Source organism: Dichomitus squalens (assembly GCF_000275845.1).
Source record: "Dichomitus squalens LYAD-421 SS1 unplaced genomic scaffold DICSQscaffold_50, whole genome shotgun sequence".
Classification (NCBI taxonomy): Eukaryota; Fungi; Basidiomycota; class Agaricomycetes; order Polyporales; family Polyporaceae; genus Dichomitus; species Dichomitus squalens.
Window position 1 is genome coordinate 107,721 of NW_006766932.1, and position 21,964 is coordinate 129,684.

At 57.3% G+C, this 21,964-nt stretch overlaps 5 protein-coding genes across 5 annotated transcripts; 2 read left to right on the forward strand and 3 right to left on the reverse strand.

The window, feature by feature from the left end:
- The first annotated feature begins 934 nt into the window (after positions 1 to 934).
- On the forward strand, positions 935 to 3,397 carry DICSQDRAFT_111326 (uncharacterized protein). The gene is made up of 6 exons (XM_007369496.1): positions 935 to 1,222; positions 1,285 to 1,474; positions 1,532 to 1,609; positions 1,670 to 1,909; positions 1,965 to 1,980; positions 2,049 to 3,397. Exons 1-6 carry the CDS (start codon positions 1,115 to 1,117, stop codon positions 3,124 to 3,126), a joined length of 1,710 nt encoding a protein of 569 aa, XP_007369558.1. The 5' UTR covers positions 935 to 1,114; the 3' UTR covers positions 3,127 to 3,397.
- A 475-nt stretch (positions 3,398 to 3,872) lies between these two features.
- Positions 3,873 to 8,310, forward strand: DICSQDRAFT_111328 (uncharacterized protein). The gene is made up of 8 exons (XM_007369497.1): positions 3,873 to 4,280; positions 4,351 to 5,210; positions 5,273 to 5,533; positions 5,589 to 5,850; positions 5,905 to 6,505; positions 6,572 to 7,012; positions 7,067 to 7,340; positions 7,408 to 8,310. Exons 1-8 carry the CDS (start codon positions 3,991 to 3,993, stop codon positions 8,055 to 8,057), a joined length of 3,639 nt encoding a protein of 1,212 aa, XP_007369559.1. The 5' UTR covers positions 3,873 to 3,990; the 3' UTR covers positions 8,058 to 8,310.
- A 1,761-nt stretch (positions 8,311 to 10,071) lies between these two features.
- Positions 10,072 to 11,311, reverse strand: DICSQDRAFT_173682 (uncharacterized protein; the record flags this gene model as incomplete). The annotated part of the gene is made up of 5 exons (XM_007369498.1): positions 10,072 to 10,176; positions 10,248 to 10,513; positions 10,701 to 10,846; positions 10,899 to 10,968; positions 11,035 to 11,311. The coding sequence occupies 5 exons, from the start codon at positions 11,309 to 11,311 to the stop codon at positions 10,072 to 10,074; spliced, it is 864 nt and encodes a 287-aa protein (XP_007369560.1).
- A 1,659-nt stretch (positions 11,312 to 12,970) lies between these two features.
- Positions 12,971 to 14,376, reverse strand: DICSQDRAFT_111335 (lipase). Its single transcript, XM_007369499.1, has 6 exons — positions 14,066 to 14,376; positions 13,931 to 14,000; positions 13,758 to 13,871; positions 13,612 to 13,697; positions 13,271 to 13,537; positions 12,971 to 13,200 (listed from the first exon to the last, which is right to left on the reverse strand). Exons 1-6 carry the CDS (start codon positions 14,349 to 14,351, stop codon positions 13,091 to 13,093), a joined length of 933 nt encoding a protein of 310 aa, XP_007369561.1. The 5' UTR covers positions 14,352 to 14,376; the 3' UTR covers positions 12,971 to 13,090.
- A 1,253-nt stretch (positions 14,377 to 15,629) lies between these two features.
- Positions 15,630 to 21,801, reverse strand: DICSQDRAFT_140150 (uncharacterized protein). The gene is made up of 14 exons (XM_007369500.1): positions 21,313 to 21,801; positions 20,631 to 21,263; positions 19,803 to 20,579; positions 18,745 to 19,748; positions 18,618 to 18,690; positions 17,549 to 18,565; positions 17,340 to 17,474; positions 16,983 to 17,278; positions 16,838 to 16,932; positions 16,243 to 16,789; positions 16,110 to 16,192; positions 15,893 to 16,059; positions 15,705 to 15,835; positions 15,630 to 15,657 (listed from the first exon to the last, which is right to left on the reverse strand). Exons 1-4 carry the CDS (start codon positions 21,618 to 21,620, stop codon positions 19,661 to 19,663), a joined length of 1,806 nt encoding a protein of 601 aa, XP_007369562.1. The 5' UTR covers positions 21,621 to 21,801; the 3' UTR covers positions 15,630 to 15,657; positions 15,705 to 15,835; positions 15,893 to 16,059; positions 16,110 to 16,192; positions 16,243 to 16,789; positions 16,838 to 16,932; positions 16,983 to 17,278; positions 17,340 to 17,474; positions 17,549 to 18,565; positions 18,618 to 18,690; positions 18,745 to 19,660.
- Positions 21,802 to 21,964: the final 163 nt, after the last annotated feature.

The window sequence follows — 21,964 nt, forward strand, 5'->3', positions numbered from 1 at the left end:
GCTGCGTACTTACCAGGGAGTGCTTACTTATGTACAGTCGTTTGCATATCAAACTGCAGTCGACGCGCGCGGCACCGCCGCCGCGGGGGCTGCTTGCTTGTGCTTGCAACGCCGTAAGCGAGCGTCTTCCTGCCCCTCCGTCAACCCACCTGTGGCCACAAGTACAACAAGCACTTTCTGCATTGAAAATCAACCAGGCAATACTAGGGGACATAGTATCTGCAGTTTCCACCATACATAACATTTGAGGGAGCTCATCCGTTTTCACTGAGGATGCACCCCCCGGAGTGGCCGTCCTGGCCGGTACCCGACGGTAGAGCAAATACAAGCAAATAGGCTCGACGCGCACGCAACGCTGCAGTTTGATACAGTATGCAAACGACTGTAACGCATTCTGTGTACATACTCAGGAGCCGACAGACGAATGATCCACGGATAGCCAGGGGCAGATAACATCATTTAAACGTGTCTAGACTCTTCTGCTCGTGCGGCATTCCGACAGGGTGCACATCCACAATCAGGTTGCCATCCAGTGACCTGTCTGTCGTTGAACCATCGGAACGTTGATGGGCATCCGCAGTTGATGGACAGCCACATCCCATTTTATCGCCCGGCCCCTCTCTGCCTGTGAGTTCTCTTGTGCGAAATCGAAGCTACCCCCGTCTGCAGCTCCGCAGGCATACTGTACGTTCTCGACACAACTCCAAACCCAAGACTGCGTACGTTGAGAGATTCTGCCAACGTATGTGCAGAGGTACTTGTCCGGTGTCGGAACAGCCTAGTACTGTCACGATGACGGCGTGTATCCAGGGCCAATAACAGATGCGCATGGGCCCATCAACTCACCGAGATGTAACTTGAGATCAGCTAGCCGACCGTTTGAGTAGCCGCCTGCCCCTGACCCTCCCCGGATTGCAGCCGTGTCCCACCTCTCCGGTTTTCCTCGTTGCGCTTCTCCCCTCCTTGGCCGTCTAGGTTGTCGTCCGCCTTCATGTTCTGACGCTGGGCGTTCTCTCTCTTACCCCCACCGAATTCCTTCATTTTCCTTTTCGCCTGTATTCTGGGGGCTCTTCGTCTTCGACCTGTCTTGCAAGGGCTTGCGGCTGTTCGACCAATGGATACTCTCGGTCGAATATTGTCTCTGTTCTTCTTCTCTTCCCTGTTTGTGTCTCGTTGCCGAGCTTTAAATGTGCATACGTTCAATTGGGGTTTCCCGTCAAGTGTAAGTATATATCCTCTTCGATGCTTGTTCGACGTCTGATCCAAGCATTCCTCGATCGGTAGTTGGTTTCAGCGTCGCTCGGAGAATGCGAGACCCGTTCAATCGATCTGATTCCCCTCGACGCTTCCACCTCAAACACAACAGGTACACCACCTTACTACATGTTCGCTTACGCGCCCCAGGGTACTACAATAGTGTCGCACCTCGGAGACGATCCCAAATCATTGTCGTGGCAGGTGCAACACCCGAAAGGTACGTCCTCGTCTTGCATTATATTCAAACTTGTCGTAGAAGAGACATACTGTGTAGGCTCCAAGCTCTTCCTGACCATCGTGGATGGAGAAGGCAACACTGGTGGCTTCGCAAACTCGTTCTTCGATGTCGTCGGTATGTTGAGCTTATTTGTGCGCCCATCTTCCTCTGACGTAGAGACTGCGGTACGATCAGCTGGGGCTTCGACCTCTTGCCAGCCGCCGGCTCCGAAGGATCCTCCGGTCGTTCATTCCAACGTCACGACAGCTATCAACACCTGTGACCCTTGGGGCCTAACGGTTACGGGCGGTGTCAAGCCCTATAGTATTTCCCTTGCAGCCATCCGCGCTCCGGTCGTCACCAATGTCACAATGGGACCGAACGACGATGTGCTCATCTATGTGGACCGCGCGGATCCTGGGTCGCAAATATTAGGTGAGCAGAGTACCTGTAATATACTTGAGAAGCGCCGTCTGAACCACGATGATAGCCGCCGTTGTGGATGCGTCAGTACCGATCCCGCCGTCCACATAGTTGTTGTCTGATCGCAGCCGATGTTGGCTCCCTTGATTAGCACAGGGCAGTGGGGCGTTTCTTCCATCGCAGTCAATACTGCGGGTGCAGCTGTGACGAATTCATCCTGTCCTGGGCTCAATACCGTATCAACCACGACAGCAGCGATTCAAAGCCAAGAAGCAGCAGCAAAGGCCGCAGCAGCGAAAGCTGCTAAAGCCAAGTCGACAGCTATCGCGCTGGGGATAGTGTTCGGGCTCGTTCTGCCCCTCATTCTCGCAGGTCTTGCCTTCTGGTACTGGCGCCGTCGCCAGAAGTTGGTGGAGCGGGAACGTCCTCGTCCGTTTGATCCCAGTATGCAGGAGAGTGGGATGGGGAGGCCGAGCTTGAACGTCGATACCAGTGTGGTGCGGGTGAACGGCCAACCACAACGCACAGCATCCTGGGTCGTCGATATAAACCAGGATCCTGGCCGTCAGACCGATAGCCCGACGTCAATCGACATGGCGTCAACGGAGATTCGCGGGTCCGCAACACCCACGCCCTATCTCACATCTCCTCAGGTCCAGTCGGCGATCGCATCGACTGTCCGGTCCCCTCAGTCGCAGATCCCAGTATCGGCTTTATCGCGGACGATGTCGCCGGCACATACACCCCTAAGCCCACCAGAGCCTTTCGCGACAACACCAAATTCGACGTCACCAGCGGCAACCCTGTCTCCTGCGCAAAGATATCGCAAGGCGCTCGAGGCACAGGCGGAAGCGCAGGCGGCTCGTGCACGGCTGGCATCGGGTTCGCGTTCAGTCTCCCCGTCTCCCTCGGGGTCGAGCGTCGTAGTCGCAGGCCCTTCTTCGCGGGTGCCCCAGCGATCACAGTCTGCGACTGTTCCTCGCCAGTTCCCTACGCAGCCTATGCCAAGACGAGCGGGCTCGTCGTTGCGGATGCCGCCGGTGACGGCACTCCCGGATGATAGCCCGGACATCATCTTCCAACACAGCGATGGAGGCATCGTCGAGGAGTTGCCCCCACCTTACCCGATGGACAGCAGGTATTCGGCGACGCCGGGACCCAGCACACTGTCCCCCGCTCGGTCTGTGTCGCCTCCACGGGGAAGCGCGGGACCGTCGAGCTCGGCGTAGTGTCTTACAGAGCGATCGAAGTATTAAGGAGGGTTCCGACACTGCGGCTCGCGTTGGTTAGGGAAACTAGTTTTGTTCTTGATTTTAACATACCTTATTACTCAGTACTTTTCTCGCTGTTTATTCTGACGGCCTGCTAGTCTCAGGCTTACTCTCTTACGCGCGATGGCGGGCTGTTTGTGTATGTACACTGCTAACGCTGTGTAACACCGTCGTCGACACCTCGACGTTCCCTTCTCTGTGTATCATAGCGACGTTGTATGATATCCACATGGGCTTGGACAGTGAGAGACGGGAAGCACAAACAACAGCCAACGATGAGACATGAGACAATGGCTTGATGGTTATGAGAGTAATGGCTTACCCTACTTATGGTGCTATAAGCCCGGCAGTGTGATAATTGAAGCACTATGATCCTTGTTAACTATTTGAGAGTAACTCAGCCCTGCTGTGGGATACTGATGAGTAGTCTAGACAGGTTCTGGATGAGGTCTGGGTGTGTCTGGTCAAAGTCTAGTGCGAGGTTCGACGGTGTACTTGGGTTAGGCGATGCGCAAAGTTGTTGGCAAATAACAATGCCGTACTGACCTTGGTGAGGGCAGTGCCCGTTTAGGTATCTCACGTAAGCGGGGCAGCGGGGGGCGCCGGCGCAGAGGTCACTGTCGGTGGCTTGGAGTCGCTCCCGACAGAACCCAGCCGGCAAGCCCTCCTCCCCTCCCTCCTCCACGACAAGGGCGACGGCACAAGGAACTCGTTTGCAAGACTCAATTATCATTATTGTTTCAACGACCATCTTGCTTGACGCTCTTCAACCACCTTCACCATCTTTCACTTGCTTATTGCGACTCCAGGAGGTTGCTATCCATGTCGACAAGCAGCCAGTCCGCCTCTAGAGCCCGGACTCGCTCTCCAACGCCCTACATCCCTGCTCAGCCAGATCACTTCTATGGCAACGAGACTGTTCAGCTCCCTCCGTCTCCCAACTCCGATGGACGGGATTGGCTTGATCCCGCGGACTATCCCACCGCCCAGCAAGGCATTCCCGTCTTCCGACCGACAATGGACGAGTTTCAGGACTTTGAGGGTTATATGACCAGGGTAGAGCCGTGGGGTATGCGTAGCGGTATTGTGAAGATCATCCCTCCCAAGGAATGGTTAGTCTCGCGTCCCTCTTTATGGTAAATGATGTCGCGTCCACTCAACAACCCCCACCGGTCTATGCAGGACCGAACGCCTGCCCTCGATCGTTCCACAACTGCACAATGTCGCGCTAAAGAATCCTATCGAGCAGCACATGATCGGTCAGGGTGGGCGATTTCACCAGCAGAACATTGAGAAGCGGCGGACGCTGAGCGTGCGGGAATGGGCGGAGTTGTGCGCGCACGAGGAATTGCGTGCGCCAGGCGTGAACGATGTCGGCGTACGTGCTCGCGCGACCAACGGAGCTGCAAAGCGGACGAGGAGAACGAGAAAGGCTGCAGGCACAGGTCCAGGTGCGAATAACGATGCGGATGCGAGGATGTCGGAGACTGCTGAACCTGAGCAAGTCAAGCGCGAGCAGGAAGACGAGTCGATTCCTCTCGAGCCCGAACGTCCTGCCCATGCTCTTGTCTCGCCGCCTAACAGCAACCGTACTCTGTCCCCATCCGAGCACGACGATGCCGTTGTCGAATCGCTCGTCGCAGTACAGCCAGGTCCAGGTTCGTCCATCTCCTCGAAGACGAGGCATCCATTGGCTGAGGAGGAAGAGGAAGAAGAGGATGGGGACGGTACTGGTGATGCCGGCAAGCGGAGAGAGGAGGACGAGGAGGCGGAAGACGTCGAGGAGTTGAAGCCCAAGAGAGGAAGAGGAAGAGGCAAAGGTAGACGAGCGCCGCAGACGCGCGAGGTCAGGAAGGCCGAGCAGGCAGCCCGTGCCGACAAGGACCGTGAATTCCTCGACTCCTTCGATCCCCGTACGGCATGGCTTCCTTCCAACACGGATGCAGCCAGCTATACGACCGACTTCTGCAAGGAGCTTGAGAGAATGTATTGGCGAAACTGTGGATGGGGCAAGGCTCCATGGTACGGTGCTGACATGCAGGGTAAGTGATATCGGCGGTGGCTCAACGGCGCTTATTGACAAATCTCACCCAAATCATCCCAGGTTCCTTGTTCACCGACGAGACAACAGCCTGGAATGTCGCACATTTGCCTTCCGCTCTCACCCGTCTCCTTCCGGCGTCGTCGAAAGGTCTCCCTGGTGTCAACACACCGTACCTGTACTTCGGCATGTGGCGGGCGACATTTGCTTGGCACGTCGAGGACATGGACCTGTTCAGCATCAACTACATCCATTTCGGGGCGCCGAAGTTCTGGTATGCGATGCCTCAGGCTCGCGCGAATGCTCTTGAGCAAACAATGAGAGGTTCGTGCGAGTCACTCCGTGCCTACATCTCCGGCTTTCTAATACTGCAATTCAGGCTTGTTCCCCGGCGCAGACAAGAACTGCAGCCAGTTCCTACGGCATAAGTCGTATCTTGCTTCCCCCAACGAGCTCGCCAAGACATTCTGTCGCCCGAATTACCTCGTTCAGCATGCGGGGGAGTTCGTCATCACCTTCCCCCGTGGGTACCATGCTGGATTCAACCTAGGCTTCAATTGCGCGGAGAGCGTCAACTTTGCACTCGAAAGCTGGATCGATCTCGGTAGAAAGGCCAAGGCCTGCGGTTGCGTCAACTTCAGGTGAGTCGTCGCTGACTACACTGCCCTTGCGTTGTTATTGAACCACGTTGTCAGCGTCCGTATAGACGTTGACAGACTCCTGCAAGACCGAGCAGCAGAGAACATCCAAGTCTATCGCAATGGCAAGGCGATGTCTAGCAAATCTGAACTGGAGATCGAACCAGCCTTCGACAAGACCGCGAATGAGACGAAGCACGCAAAAATCAAAGCATCTCGCAAACGTAAGGCGGATGGCGACGCCGCCCTTGCTAAGACGAAGATACGGAAGATCAATTCCACCTCTGTGACTGCTTCACAGCCCATTGCCTCGTCGTCCACACAGTCTGCGATGCCATCCATCAAACATATCCGGCGCGTCATGCTGAAGGTCGGCCCACCTCCTCCACCCAAGGACCAAGAGTTCCCTTGCTGCCTCTGTGCGTCGAGCAACAAGCATGGCTTGCTCCGCGTCCACGATCCGCCGGCCTGGTGGTATAGTGCGGATAATGCGGACGCCAAACTCGGTCCCTGCATGGCCCATGAGGAGTGTGCCGTGGTCGTACCGGAGACGTGGGTCGACGAAATTGAGCGCAATGTTCCGTCAAATGAGACTGGACAAGGAACGGAGAGGGTAGTCTTCGGAGTAGACGCCGTCACTAAGGACCGCTGGAATCTAGTGAGTGTCAGCCTGTGTGGGTCCGACGACATCCTAGGTCGACAATACTGATGCACATTCCCACAGAAATGCACTGCATGCACGAAGCTGAAGAATCGAGCGCACGGCGCAAAGATTCAGTGCACCAGTGCCAAATGCCCCAAAGCGTTCCACGTTTCTTGCGCTCGAGATGGACACGCCAACGGAATTGTGTACGAGGTGCTCAGGGAAGTCGAGAAGGAAGTCATCCTGCTAGACAATCAACCGCCCATACGACAGCCTACCCCGCCTCCGCCGCCTCCTGGACCTGGCGTTCTCGTATTGCATCCTGGCCACGCTTCCGTTGTTCCGCAGCCTTCTCATACTCCTGCCGGAGACCAGCCGATGCAAGTCGACCCTCACGTACCCTTTCACGATGGAGGGAAAGAAGACGGCCCGTCAGCTCAAAGAGAAGAGACACCGTCCCCACAGGTGCTCAAGACCATCCGGAAGATGGAGGTGGAGCTGCTCTGCCACCAGCACAACCCAGTACGCGTTTTTGCGCTCAATTTCACATCGAGCTGCTGGCTGAAGGGAATACAGGCCACCCTCTTGAAGAAAAAGGAGGCGAATGAGAAACGCATTCGTGACCGGGTCATGAGTCTCGCCGAAGGCAGCTTGATCAAGCTGCGCATCACGAATGGGATTTTCGAGGTGCAGCTGCTGCGGGTCATCGAGGACAGGAGGGTCGTGGAAGTGCTCTGGGACGCAGACAAGGACATCAAGAGGGAGTTCAGTTGGAAGAGCGTACTAGTCGGAGGAAACACCGACAACATCGTTGCACAAAAGCCGAGCGATCTCTCTCCGAAACCAAGTCGTAAGTTTTGACATTCACTTGCAGGCTGTTACAGGAAACTCATTGCTGATATGTTATATTGTCTTAGCTGCACCTTCAGTAATCAGACCGACCCCTAGTACATCCAGAGCCACCTCCACCCATCGACCTCTGTCCGCAGCACCTGTTGCGTCGACGTCTTCCTCGCATGCTTCCCCTCCAGTGGCGCCTTCTACATCACAACAACCTCCTGCGCCCGTTTACAACTATCCCCCACAGCCGCGAACGGCGACATATCCTTATGGACCTGGTCACTGGTCGTACCCTTACGCTGCTATACATCCTTCATACACATCTGCGTCTGGTCAATCATCATCATACGGCTCGTCTGCATATTCGCACTATAACCCATACACACACGCAAATAGTACGGTTCGCCCGCCCTACCCACAATACGCCCACTATCCCGGCTATAACGGGTACGCTCCTCCTCCAACAGCCGGCAGGCAGTACCCTCCACAACCTCTGCCTGCGCGAACCGATGCTCAGCAGAAGGGGCTTAGTTGGCAAAGACCGTACACAGGTCCGAAGGAGTCCGCCCCCAGGCCTCCTCCGCTGACGGTACCCGCGGTGCCACAGTACCAGACAACTCTGTATGCGCCAATCGCTCCTGCTCCTGCACCCCAGGGGAGCTCTTACCGCGAGCGACCGTCCAGCAGCCAGGGTTCACGCCAAAACGGGTCGGGGAACAGTAAATGAACTGCCACCCTCGCAGCTGGCGGTATCCACGAAGCCTATGCTGCTCGTCAAGTTGTCACTGCCACAGGGTCTGATGTCTCAATTCCGGAGGCACCAGCGGCAATTTCAGCATCCGTGATCGCTGTTGCAGCTGGCGCGTCCTCATGACCTATAGTTTACAGGACTCTTTTGTTACTCGGATGTTGTTCACTCTCGTCGATTGTACTTTCAGAGGCTGCTCTGCGTCACATTAATAGCATACTCTCGTCAGATCTCTGCATCTCACAATACAGTGTCCGTCAATCGACTGCTCAAGTCAAATTTTGATTACTGCGGCGCTTGCGCCATAGTGTGCGAGGGAGCACCCGGGAGCGCATTGGCTACGCTTTGCTCCATCGGCCAGTATTTTTCGTATCATATTGAATCCTCCGCTATCAAGAAGATACCACCCGTGTCCATCCAACGCTTGTAACGAGGGCGATGAAACAGGCGCAGAGGCTAGTAGCAGTAGTAACGGAGTAACGGACGTCTGGACGCTGTAGCCGTGCGACGCGCGGCGACTGCCTCCAAGCCCAAGCCTCGATTGACGACGAGGACCATTGATGACGATAGAGTCATACTCGGGCGGCGGAAGGAGGCGTGCGTCTCCCAGAGTATGTAGAGTGCCGAAAACGAGCATGCGAGCCATCCGAAGGGAAACGCGAGCCATGCGAACAGGCGTAGATGGGTGACCGCGAGGCGACGGTGGGTCAGATGATGTCTCCTCAGCTGGGGGTGGACGGACGGATCAGATATCAAGCAGTTCCTGTCATTGTGCCATCATCACTATGGGCCTGGCGCCCCCGGAAAACCCCCGGTTCGACAAGGCAAAAAGCGCGTTCAACGGTCGCACCGTGGAAATGGGATCTCACCGTTGAATATCACCCGTCAGTTATCTGCGGCGGCAACGTGTTTTTTACATCCGTAGAAATTTACCACCTGAGACGCCAAGCTGAACGGGGTTATTCCACGGTTGCTCTCGGTGTCCGCAAGCAAGTCTGCCTGTGCCGGCCCTAAACGTTGGCGCCAAATGCCAGTCGCTCTGATTCTGACCACTCTCTCGTCTGCATCGACGTTCTCCTGTTGCTTGTGACATCTGACTTTCATGGAACTATCTTAGGGTGCGCTGAGTGCATGACTACTGTCGTGTCTACATTTCTTGGTCACCTTTATCACCGTTTCTGGGGTGTGCCTACAGTACCAGAGTCGTCGGGCAGAGCCCAGTGATGGATGGTCGGCATGAGGTGAGTCGCAATCTTCAGAGTTGTGAGTTTCTCAGGTAAGTCCAGCTATGTTGTTTGGCCATTCTGGCAAAGATATCGATGAGGTAAGTCACTCTTCTCAAATATCTGCATCCTCCCCGGTGAGTATATGCTGCTCTTCCCCGAATATCTGACTCCGTCTACCCAAACTCCCATATGTGTCCTTAGTGTTGGCATGGATGTACTGCAGGAGTGGCAAGGGTCAAAAGGACGTGGTCGTTGAGAGTACCAGAGGGTCTCGAGCTTGCATAGTTTATATCGATATCCATACCTGTACTATGTACTCAGCATGCCATAATGCGACCGTAACACTGCAATCTGCAGCGTGTTTAGCTACACTATTGTACTGCATCATAAGTGATTCCCTATTGATATCCAGCTGGCGCAAGCGAGGATCCGGCACCCGGAAACCGTGCAAATTCCCATGTTTTACAGATGTAAATCCCACCCTTCCAACCCGCTGTCTAACCGAGGTTTTTCGCCTGTCTGAGACCACACCAGATTGACCGTGGAAAGCCGTCATCTTGACGCGCTTTTTGCTCGTCCATTAACCGGTGTTCACCCACGGTTTTCTGCTCCATTTCCTTGGCCGGACCGCACTATTTCCTCGGTTTTCCCCTGTGGGTTTTGCACAGTCCCGGGCGCCATAGTGCATCACAAGCAAGTATCGCGAGGACGTAACTCTAGGACCAACGATGTTGAGATGGCAATCGTTTGGAGCGTGAGGGAAAGCATCAGCAACCCATCTCGATCCCACCATAGGGTCCGCCATGGTCCGTAAGGTTGCCTAGGAAGATATTCGGCACGTCCCCTACTATGCACCTGTCATCCGTGTTGTCCTGACCTACTCTCCAGAATCGGCCGTGAGCGTCCTCAATCAGGGCAATGATGGGAGGTGAGCGAGACGTACCGGGGCATGCCAGCCACTCGCCAGAGTCTTGGATGTGAATCTCGCCGGACGGGTGGTGGTATCCGAGTGCGCGCCCGGAAGGATCGGGATGATATCCTCCCTGTTGTTCATATGTGTTACGGAGACCTTCTGATACTGGGCATCGACGTAGTTGGCGAAGGCCTCGTTGCCGACGCGTGGCAGGCCGTATCCGACGAAACGGGTTGCGACGGTGCTTGGGAGGTGGAGAGGAAGGAAAACGGAGTCGAGGAGGCCGATCGCCGCGCCTGCTCGATGCGAATCGAAAATCATTCCTTAGGGCCCTGTGTGCAACGCGGGAGGGATCCGATGACTCGCCTAGTGAATGCCCAATCACGGTCACCTTGGTTGCGTTGAATCTCGCTATAGCCGTTTGAACTGCGGCAAGGACTCCAGGAGCTGACCTGTGAACAGAATCGGAAAAAGATGAGTGACCGAGTCTGCACAGGAACTTGGGAGACAGCCACCTATCCTGAGAGCCCGCAAAGCCGCTGTGTACCTCGATGCTCTCGCTGGCGCCAGGAAAGAGGGTTGGATCCAACTTCTCCAAAACGATGTCCAGATCTTCCAGGATTGGTAGACTGGGTTCCGCTGTGAGCTCAGCGCAAGGCGAGGCAAGGCGAACAACCCAACATTTTGCTGACGTCGGTGCCTTGGTGTCCGACGATCACCTCTTCTAGTGTGGGATCAAAACCCACAAACCCTGCATCATATCAAGTCATTATGTGTCACCAACACAACCAGATGAAGACGGAGAAAGCTGCCTTACAGAACTGGGTAATGGCGCCATCGCCTCCAGAAGCAACCGGCTCAAAAGACGGATTCGCCTCGCAGGTCGCCCCGCAGTCCCACGCGAGGGTCGACTCTGGCGAGCAGGACGCCGTGCCGGCATAGTGCGTATACGGACTGAAGGCAGCGATCTGCGCGGTGGAGAGTGCAGTGATCGCCGCTTGACGCTTGACTGTCGTCGGAACCGCCGCCGCTCGTGCGCACAACAGTCCGCCGACGATCGCCGTCGATAGGCTAGCCTTCAGGGAGAGAGCCATTGGACGAAGAAGAAGAGCGTTACGCAGCAAGCAGGATGGCGAGGCTCAGAGGTGCTACGACCGTGCGCACCAGAGCTAAGAGCTCGACGAGTATACAAGCTGGACGACCGAGGGAGAGTATACTGAAGCGTGTCCGGCTTTATAGCTTCTCAATCCTATCCCCTCCCGATTGTTACTGCGGATCCGGCGGAAAGGCGCGGATGACTTGTTCTGAGGCCGCGTGTCGAGGAATGTCATTAGGAGTCTAGTCGCCGGGGTGCGAACAACGATGCACTGATCGGCTGTAGTACCCGCAAGACGTGAGGAGTGTGCAGGGTCTATGGATCGAGTTCTGTATATCATCACCTTCCGGTCAGGAAGGCGTGACACACTGATGAACCATGATAGGATTGTCTATTGGATAGGCCTCAGTATCGCCACGACAGCCGGGATTTGCAGACAGACAGAGATTGCAGGAGGGTCTATCGGGTGAGCAAGTGAGCATTGCCGATGACGAATGCACTTTCTCAAAGAGACACGATCCCACGGTCAAACCGGGTCAAGCGAAGGGTGAATAACGACAGGTATAGGAACACTTACGACAGGGTTGCTTGCCGAACAAGTGAGTATCGGGGCTCATCTACCATCTGATACCTATGTAGTATCAGCACAAGTAGAATACTGTTGAAAACATATTCAGATTAGAAGCACATACTACTGTACGGTTCAGTGCCGGGGGATTGCGTTAACGTGTACAGCTGGCCAATTTGCTACTGTTGCGCATACTCGGATGGGCCTGGGCTCTGCGGGGACTATCTTGTGTCCGGTGCTGGCGGAAGGCGATTGGTGGGTTCCACAGCAAAGTAGGGCGTAGGCGGTATTGGACGGACTCCTGAGTTGCAGTACCCTCGGCGAGGATACCGTTGGGGGTCACTGATCCCCGGGGGCTTCAGTGCCGCTTCACTGCAGCTGGCACAAACGGTAGAATGTCTATCGCTTACATAACGAGCTAGGTGAACCGGCCCGTTCGTACTTACCTGTCCTCATGCCGTGTACGACCCGACTCAAACTTGCTCACCATCACCACGAGCTCCAGCGGCCAGTATGGACTAATCAGGGCTACACGACGTTCGGCACCCTACTTAGACGATGTCGCCTCCGAGGATTAGAAGGACGGGTGGGATATCGCGCGTATAATGCTTTGGTGCACGCATCGCAAGCTGATATTGTGAGGGCATTGCTCCGGGACTAACGAAGTTGATACGTTGAGCGGTAGGAGGGTAGGGGTATGTGCGTAGTACTGATTGTCGCAGCGAACGGTGTATACACGTCGCCTCAGATCTTATCTTGGCATTAACTGTTGACACGAGGTGGACGACTTCCGTGCATATGCCCTGAAGATTTGGTGATTCAGTGAAAGAAGCATTCAGCTCCGACAGCGCATGGTCCGCGTTATGGGCAAAATACCTCGTGCGGGGTCTGTGCGGCTCGTTCTTCCCGTCAGACAGTCAACGATTAGATCGGCCAAAATTTGTCTCGTTATTGGACACTGCTTACCGCATAAGATGTGCTGAGAACGCCCAGCTCGGAAACAGCTCTGCCTTGCTATCGGCGAGATAAGGAGCATTCTCGGGGCCACATTCTCGCAGCAGAAGCTCCACTGCAGAGAAGGGAGGGGAGGGGAATTCAGCGCTTTTTATTCCACGCGGTGACTCCTTGCGATTCGGCAATACAGGATGGGGAGATACGGCTTGCCAGTTCAGAGGGGATCATCCACTGGCCATAACATGACGAGAAGCATTAGCAACCCATTTCGACCCCATCATAGGGCCCATCGTGGTCCGACTCGTCGCCTTCGAAGATATTCGGCACGTCCCCGACAATACATCTGACATCCGTGTTGTCCTGGCCTGTTCACCAGAACTACTCGTTAGCGTCCTCGATCCAATGGGGCAGTGACGAGAACTAAGCGAGGCATACCGGGGCACGCCAGCCACTCGCCAGAGTCTTGGATGTGGATCTCGCCGGATGGGTGGTGGTATCCGAGGAAGCGTCCGGGCAGGATCGGGACGATGTCCTCCTCGTTGTTGATGTGCGTCACGGAGACCTTCTGAGAGTGGGCGTCGACGTAGTTGGCGAAGGCCTCGTTGCCGACGCGCGGCAGGCCGTACCCGACGAAACGGGTGGTGACGGTGCTTGGGAGGTGGAGAGGGAGGAAGACCGAGTCGAGGAGGCCGATGGCTGCGCCTGCTCGATGCAGGTCCACAATTTTGAGGATTAGAATGAATGCGCGTAACACGAAAGGGATACGATGGACTTGCCTAGCGAATGCCCGGTCACGGTCACTTTGGTTGCGTTGAACTTCGCTAGTGCGGTCTGGACGGCCGCGAGGACCCCAGGAGCTGACCTGTGGGCAGAGCACCGTCGTCATCGGTGCGGTTCGGGCGCGGACTTCGCAGGTGCTCACCTAGACTGGGAGCCCGCGAAGCCGCTGTGCACCTCGATGCTCTTGCTGACCCCGGGAAAGAGCGTCGGATCGAGCTTCTCGAAGACGATGTCCGCATCTTCCAGGAGAGGCAGACTACATGTGGGTGTCACGGTGAGCTCAGCGCGGTGTCAGAACGACTAAATCGACCTGACATCTCGCTCGTGTCCGTGCCCTGGTGTGCGACAATCACCTCTTGCAGCGTGGGATCGAACCCGACGAACCCTGGGTCGCGGCATCGCCGAACGTCAGCAGCGCAATCAGAGGGCAAGCGAACACAACCGCCGTACAGAACTGGGTGACGTCGCCATCACCCCCGGAGGCGATTGACTCGAAGGACGGATTCGCCTCGCAGTTCACTCCGCAGTTCCACGCGAGGGTCGACGCCGGCGAGCAGTACGCCGTGCTGGCGTAGTGGGTGTACGGGCGGAAGGCGGTGATCTGTGCGGTGGAGAGCGCAGTGACCGCTGCCTGGCGCTTGACGGGCAGGGTTGCCGCTTGGGCGCACAGCAGGCCCTCGGCGATTGCCGCCGCGGTGGCGAGTCTGGTCTTGAGCTTGAGTAGGCCGGGAGCCATTGGAGGATGGAGGAGTCGGGCAGCGACGAGGATGGCGGGGCTTAGGAGCGCTGCGACCGTGCGCACCAGAGCTAAGGGCGCAGTGGGTATAAGTGGGTGACTGACGGAGAGCGGACATGAAGCGTGTCTGGTTATGTATACCTGCTCTCAATTGTTGCTGTGCGTTTGGCAGGAAAGGGCGGTGGCTTGTTCTTTGGCCGCGTGTCGAGGCATGTCATCGCAGGGTGCTAATCACGATGTACCGGTCGGCTGGTTCGGCGACCATTGGGTATAGTAGACGTGGGGGAATGCGCAAGGGTGAATTGCTCAACTTCTACGATATCATCACGTTCTGGTCAGGAAGAGACGGACGCCGAAAGTTCATATCACCATAATAGGCGCCAATAAGTAGAGCCGGGGCTGTACATGGCAGATGGACGGGCGACAGGAGAGTTTTTAGAAGACTGGTCTGTTGGATGAGAAGCATCGCGACCGTTGGGATCTGCAGACAGACAGTAATATGGAAGGGTGTATTAGTTGAGCAAGTGACGTTGCTGAGAACAAAGGCGCTCCGTCACTGAAAGCCCTCATCCCACGGTTGCTTACGACGAGGTCGCCTGTTCAACAAGGGGTCATATATCTCCTGATGCCCAGTAGAGTGATGACAACGTAAGAATAGCATGAAGAACATATGCACTGCTGTATGGTTGAGTGAGGGGAATACAATGCACGTAGTCGCTCTATAACTGTAGCATGCACGATGTGCCCGGGCTCTGCGGGGGCTATCTTAGTCTCTGAACTGATGAGGTGCTCACGTAGAGTGTTGTACCTGATACAGTCCACATGGCAAGTGGGGTGTCGCGGGGGTAGAGGGGAAGTAGTGTCAGCGGCGGCGATGTGCATCATTGAGAAGGATGCCGTTAAGTAGGCCTGGCTATTCGGCAGCAGAGTAGCCGTCTGTTACATAAGTATCTGAGGTGAGTTGGCCCTACCGCATGCGAGGTTGAATCGAAGTTGGCCGCACATCCGGCAAGTTGAGTGGACAGACTTGATGTTATTAAATCGCAGGAGGAGGTCGCGTACCCGCAGCGAGCAGCCCGTGGCAAGGAGCGCGGACGCTGATTGGCGGAGACGCGTCGCGGGTAGTCACCGGCGCTAGAGATGCCTTTGTCGGTATCGGCGCCAGAGATGCCTTTGTCGGTCTCGGTCTCTTGCCTGTGTCCCCTGAGCTCGTCCACCAGGCAATCGCCCACAGGCCAGTCCAATATAATGTGGATCATCACCGGTCCCTTTGACGACGACCACTCCGAGGGCCACGCCCCAGATAGTGCGTCCTTCCTATCCCTCCACTCTTCCCCCTCTCATCTGCCGTAGAGGACAAGTTGCTCAAGACGGGCAGGGAATATGGCCTCGGCCGCAGAGACCAGCCCCTTCAGATCAAGAGCAAGGCCATCTCCAAAGCTCACGCGCTCTTCATTGTCGGCCCTTGTTCAGAGGACCAGGCTGTGTGTCGCCCCCTTTCCTGCCACCTCCATCCTTGACTCATTCGCAATCGCTTTCAGGCAGATCCTGCCTTTGTCCCTACGCTCACCTTCCAGAATCTGACAGACCGCATACGACCCATCGAACGCCCCTCCCAGTCCCGTCCTCGCGTCCCATGTCAACCCAAGAACAGCATCCGGCTCGAGAATCGAGATATCGTCCACCTCTCTGCGAGCATATTCGTCAGGTCAGTCGTCCCCTCCTCTCAGCAGAGCCACCCCCAATGGTCACACGCAGGGTACGCTGGGAGACCATATGCTGCTACAATCCTCCAGGCAAGGGCGTTCCCCACAGTGCGATCGAGGAATGCGCCCAGCTCGGTACGTATTCCCTCCCGCAACACGTCCTCTTTCCGACCGCTTTCTCCCAGGCATCCACGTCGTTCCGACCTTCCACCCCGACGTGACCCACCACCTCACGCCCACCTACGCCCTCACCCCGTCCATCGCGGCCTCCCTCATAGCCGCCGTCACGCTCGTCAAGCCCGAATGGCTCACCGCGGTCCTCGCCGCCGGCCGCGCCGACGAGCCCGGCGAGCTCTCCCTCCTCGAAGAACACTGCGTCCTGCCACCCACCACCAAGCACCGCCCCGGCTTCGCAGCCAGCCTGCCGCCGCCGCTCAAGAAGTACGAGGTGTGGGAGCGGGACGAGCGGCGCGCGGCGGTGTTCAGGGGCGCGCGGGCGGTCTTCGTCGGGGAGAAGGGCGCGGAGGCGCAGAGCGCGCTGAGGGAGCTGGTGAAGCGGGGCGGGGGCGAGTACGAGTGCTTCGCGGCGGCAAACGGGCGCGAGGCGTTCAGGCAGGTGTTAGGGAAGGGAAGGGCGAGGGGCGCGGCGGTTGTGCCCGTCGCTGGGAAGGAGGCGGTCGTGGCCGCCGTCGGGAGGGATGGGTGGGCGGGCTTGGTGGAGGAGGCGAGGAGGTGCGTGTTTTTCCCCCGTGTGCGCGTAGGCGCGGCTGACGGGCGCAGCTTTGAGCTCAAGTTCGTCCCTCCCGAGAAGCTCGTGGAGGCTGTCGTCTATGCGGATGTCTCGTACATCGACGCGACGTGCAACCCTGATGAGGGTGTGTCTCATCTTGTGTCTTCGTGCGTCCCATCTGACTGTCCTTTTCAGATCAGGAAGATTCTCCACTCCCGGACGTCGTGCCGAACACGATCGAAGATGAGCCGTCGGTCGTCACGAGCAGCACCGTGGTGCCCCCCCGCCGTGCTCCGCCTCCGCTAGACAAGGAGCCTGAGGTCGTCCAGGAACCAGAGCCGAGTGCCGCCCCGCGCCGCAGGCTCACGCGACGGGCGACATCAAGAGCGTCGTCGCGCGCGCCGTCGCAACCGCCCGAGCCGCCCTCTCAGCCGGCCGTGCAGGAAGAGCCCGAGCCTGCAGCGACGGCCGAGCCGGCGCAGCCGAGGAGGGTAAGACGATTTGGCGTCCTAGCGCATGCACGCGAATGGCTGGCTGATTTGGCACTCGTAGACGTTGGTACGGAGGGCGGCGCGCCCAAAGGCGAATGCGACCGACGACGAGTCCATGGACGTGGACAGCGCGGCTGGCCGTGCCTCCGAAGAGCCGCAGGCGCAAGAGGCCTACAGGCGGCCGGGCAGCTCCGTGGTGCGTGCTCACCTACTCCACCCTGTCCTCTGCTACGCTCGTGTGCGACTGAAACTGACTGACTTGCCCCCCAGCCCCCGACGCCCGTCCGCCCGTCCCGCCTCAAGCGCCGCGTCGGCGTCGCGGGCGCGACGCAGGCGACCGCTTCCGCGGCCAGCCAGCTCTTTCCCCCGTCGGCGGCGGGCGACGACGCGGACGTGCTCGTCCCCGATGCCGACGTGCGGGAGCCCCCGCTCAAGAAGTACAAGGCGCTCTTTGAGGAGAGCGACCCGGACCGCGTGGCGCGCATGGGCGTCGGCGAGTACGCGAGCCAGCACCTCGGCGGGAGTGGGGGCGGAGGGGAGAGCGTCACGCAGTACGAGCCTTCGGTGACGTTCGCGACGCAGGCGTCCGGCCGCGGGGGTGCGACGATGACGAGGAGCGACGGGACGGGTGGGAGGGGCGCGGGCGCGGGGAGCGGGCTCGGGGTGGTGATGGAGGAGGAAGAGGAGGGGACGGTGTTGGCGTCGCAGACGCAGAGGGGGACGAAGAGGAAGACGCAGGACGGGGGCGAGGACGTGGAGGATGAGGAGCACCCGCGCACGAGGAGACGGACTGGAGGGGAGGCGGGCGCCGCGCAGAACCAGGCGCCGCCGTCGGGCCAGTCGGTCGGGCAGCACCAGACGCAGTCGGTGCCGATGTCCAAGGTCGTCACCCGCGTGGACATGGCCCAGTCCCAGGTGCACGTCAAGCCGCCGAAGCCGTCGGGCGGTAAGAAGGCGACGCAGCAGCAGCAGCAGGGTGAGCCGGATCGGGACGACGCGTTTCTGAAGGCCGTCGCGTCGACGAAGCGGGGGAAGAAGCACGAGGATACGTTTGACAAGGAGTTCAATAATTTGAGGATCTCGAAGCCGGATCTGGAGAGGGTCAGGGAGGACGACGAGTGGAAGGTCTTGGAGGAGTTTGGGGACGACGGTGATCTGAGGGGAAACTTCATGGTCGTTTGCGAGTGCCCGGTGTTCAGGGAGTCGGGCACGAACAGGGAGCATCTGAGGAGAGGAGAAGGCAGGCCTGAATGGGTTGGGCGGCCGGATTTCAAGAAGTTCAAGAAGGTGTGTGGAATGTGGTGTCAGCGCGAGACGAGAACTGAACGTTTGTGAGCAGAAGACTACGGGTGAGCGGCGGCAGCCCGTCGAACTTGTGGTGGAAGAAGAGAGCGACCTCGGTATCGGATCTCGTACGTATCCATCTGGGCTATGCTACTAGGAAGACTGACGTAGCTATTCTACAGAGTATTGGAAGGGCTCACCGGCCGCGCTGCCCACCCAATCTCAGTCTCAGCCCCATACCCAGTTCCAACCAAGAAGCGGCGCTACGCACCGCTTAACTCAGCGTAGCACCAAGGAACCTCCGGCTCTTGTCTTGGACTCGGACGACGACGAGGAGCCTTTCGTCTCCAAACCTGCCAAAGGAAAGAGTCAGGCGAAATCCCAGGCTGTGAAGCCGCCGAGTGCTCAGAAGAACACAGCGACTAGGGCTACCCGGGGGAAGGCAGGCTCGCAGCGGCAGCCACTGTTCATCGACTCGGACGACGACGTCGATGACGATGGAGAGGGAGCTGCAGGTCCAGTCGACTACGAGCAGGATGATGACTTCCGTATGGATTCCGATCCTGATGTTGGCTTATACGGAGAAGAAGAGGACGATGACCCAGCAGCAACGTTGAAATCGACTGCGCGAAGTACTCGATCGGGGACCCAGCCATCATCGAAGGCGAAGCCTGCGACCGCAAGAAAGAAAGCCCCTGCTATTGTGGTGGACGATGATTCCGATGACGGGGCTACTTTCAAGGCGTTTGGGGCGAGGAGTCGAACAAGGAGGAAGTAGTCAGCCGCATACCCTACCAGAATACTACAATATGGCTTTGGGTTATCCATCGGAACAGTTGTTGGCATGTCCGCCCGTCGAAAACAAGCGTCTAACAGACTATACACCTAATCAACTCAACGATGGGAGCCCACCAAGTATTTCAAGCCGCGTCGTCTGTCCACTCAACTTGCCGGATGTACGGCCACTTGTCGTTGACCTGGCGCCCATTACAGAAGGATATCTAGATATATTTACAACAACTCTATCCCTGTTGTACTCTAGGTAAGATGAACATGTCCGCATGCAAAGTGTGACCCCCCTAGTGCCAAATGCTAGGTTCATGACAGCAAGCTCTCCTCCAATTCTCGATGGATGGAGAATGAGATCCTCCTCTGGGTTTTTGCTGCTCTTCGGCCGCCAGTTGTCCTATCATACCGAGTCAGTGCCGAATAGACCTATAATTTGCGGACAGCAGCATACCTTTGCTCTTGACAAACGAATGTATCCGGCGCGCCTTCCCAGTCTTCAAGTACGTCTTGCCTGCCGACCTCCTGCTCCTCTTCTCTGTCGGGCGGCCCGAACAAGTCTAGCGCCAGCTGGGTGTGGGACACGCCCGCGTACGTAGTCACACACCGTGGATTCACCAATATCCTGGCCGCTAAGAAGACCGCATTCGGGATGGTCAAATGTAGTGGGGTTTCGGTGCTCTCGGGGGGATCAAGGATAGGAAGGTCTGACGCGTCGAAATCTGACCCTGCGTTGGCATCCGCATCGTCCTGCGCCTTTGCCTTGTCCGCCTGGCGAGGCGCAAGCGGCTCCGCGTCAGCCGGTTCGGGCTCTGGGGCACGTTTACGTTTTGGTGCTTGCGCAGCGTCGGTGGATTGGGGGGAGTCCATCTCGGGGTCGATGTCCTTCATGCCTTCCTTCGCCTTCCATACCCAGAGGTCACGGCAGAACCATGCCTGAGTGCTGTCGAGGCAAGGTGAGTCCGGGTCGCGATCAGGGACTTCCTCGTGGCTGGCGGTCGAGTTGAAAAAGTCCGTTCCGGCACGGTACTTGATACCTGCGTAGTAAGACTGAGCGGGATCCACGACGTGCGTACCGGACTCGCAGCAGAAGACCTGGAAAGGAAGATGTTGCTTGTAGCGCTGTGCACTGGTCGGGTCGCGCGGAGGAACGGACGTAAGGGCAGACTCGGAGATGGCGGAAGACTTGGATTGACGGAATTGGTCGCCGTTGATGTCGCGCGTGCGCCAGCTGATGAGGAGATCAGGGAACAGTTCGTAGAAGGGAATGAAAGAGACATACCGGTCGGAGAATATGAAGAATCCATTGTGCTCTGCCCAGTCCATGCCGCAGACCATAGCAGCGTCGTTTACGATGCTGACCTTGATGGTTTCGAGGATATCGTTCGGACATGTGAAACCCTTGAGCCAGATGACACGCTGGAACTTGATGTTCCGCTTCTCGTAGAGTTCATGAAGGGGTTCCAACACAAGATTCCGAGTGTACGCCTCCTCAAGTGGATAGTAAGCCGCCGAAGGGTCTTCTGTCATGCCCGGCATGCGACGTATTCTGTACGGCACGCCGAGAAGGGTGAGCACGGCTTCGCAGAGGTCGGTCAAGGTCTCGGTGGAGTCGGAAGAGTCGTAGTCAAGCATGGACACGAAGATGTTGGAGGACCCGAGCCGCCTTGCCAGCTGCACTATGACGGCAAGCTGGTCGACGAGGAAGTGGTCCGCGGAATGGATGACCATGCCCACGAAGTACAGGTTGTTCTGGCGGGCGAGGTCTTCGTACGCGTCCTCGTACTTGTTCTGGCCGAACGGGCGCGCGAGGGTCGGGCACAGTGCGGCGACCCACCCATTTAGGCTCAGAAGTTGCTCGATGGCGGACAGCACGGATTGCTCGTCCATGTGGGAAGTGTCATGGCCGAGGATGCTACGACGACTCAGCACAAGGATACGCTGCTACGTGTACACGCACTCACTAAGGTTTCTGGAACCGCTCCCAGTAATCCTGAACGCCGACATTGACGAGATCCGAGAACAGGTCCGGCCTCTCGTCCCTCCCCATTCGGACCTGCAAGAACTCATGTCTCCGGGCATCGAGCTGCTTGTCAGACCGCGTCACGAGGTCCAACACGTTCTGCTTTCGTATCTGCTTCGGGTCGGTAGGCCCATAGAGGGCGGCGACTGAAGCATCCGTAGGCGAGACAACGAAGAGTTTGACCAGGAGTGCGAAGACAGCAAAGATGAGGACACGAACGACAGTTCGCCGTCGCACAGCGAGAGCCATACCGGACACACGCAGGCGTGGTCCAAGTGGAAGACGTCCAGTCTAGCGGAGAGGAAGGGGAGGAGAGGGATGAGAGACAAGTGGCCCAGACGGCGATTCGGTGGCTGCAACTCTCTCCGCCGTATAGACGCCATTACCTAAATGGAATGCAGCCATTCTGACTGCTGCATGATCATCTACTATGAAAGAATATCGCGGCAGCTCACGAGACCATGTTATAGACATAGTCCAATGACATATTCGCGCTCAGCATGGACAGAGTATCCCTGCGAAGTAAGTGACATCAGGCTACAGACGACATCCTTTCCTACTCCGGGTCCTTTCCGACTCATGTCATGATCAGA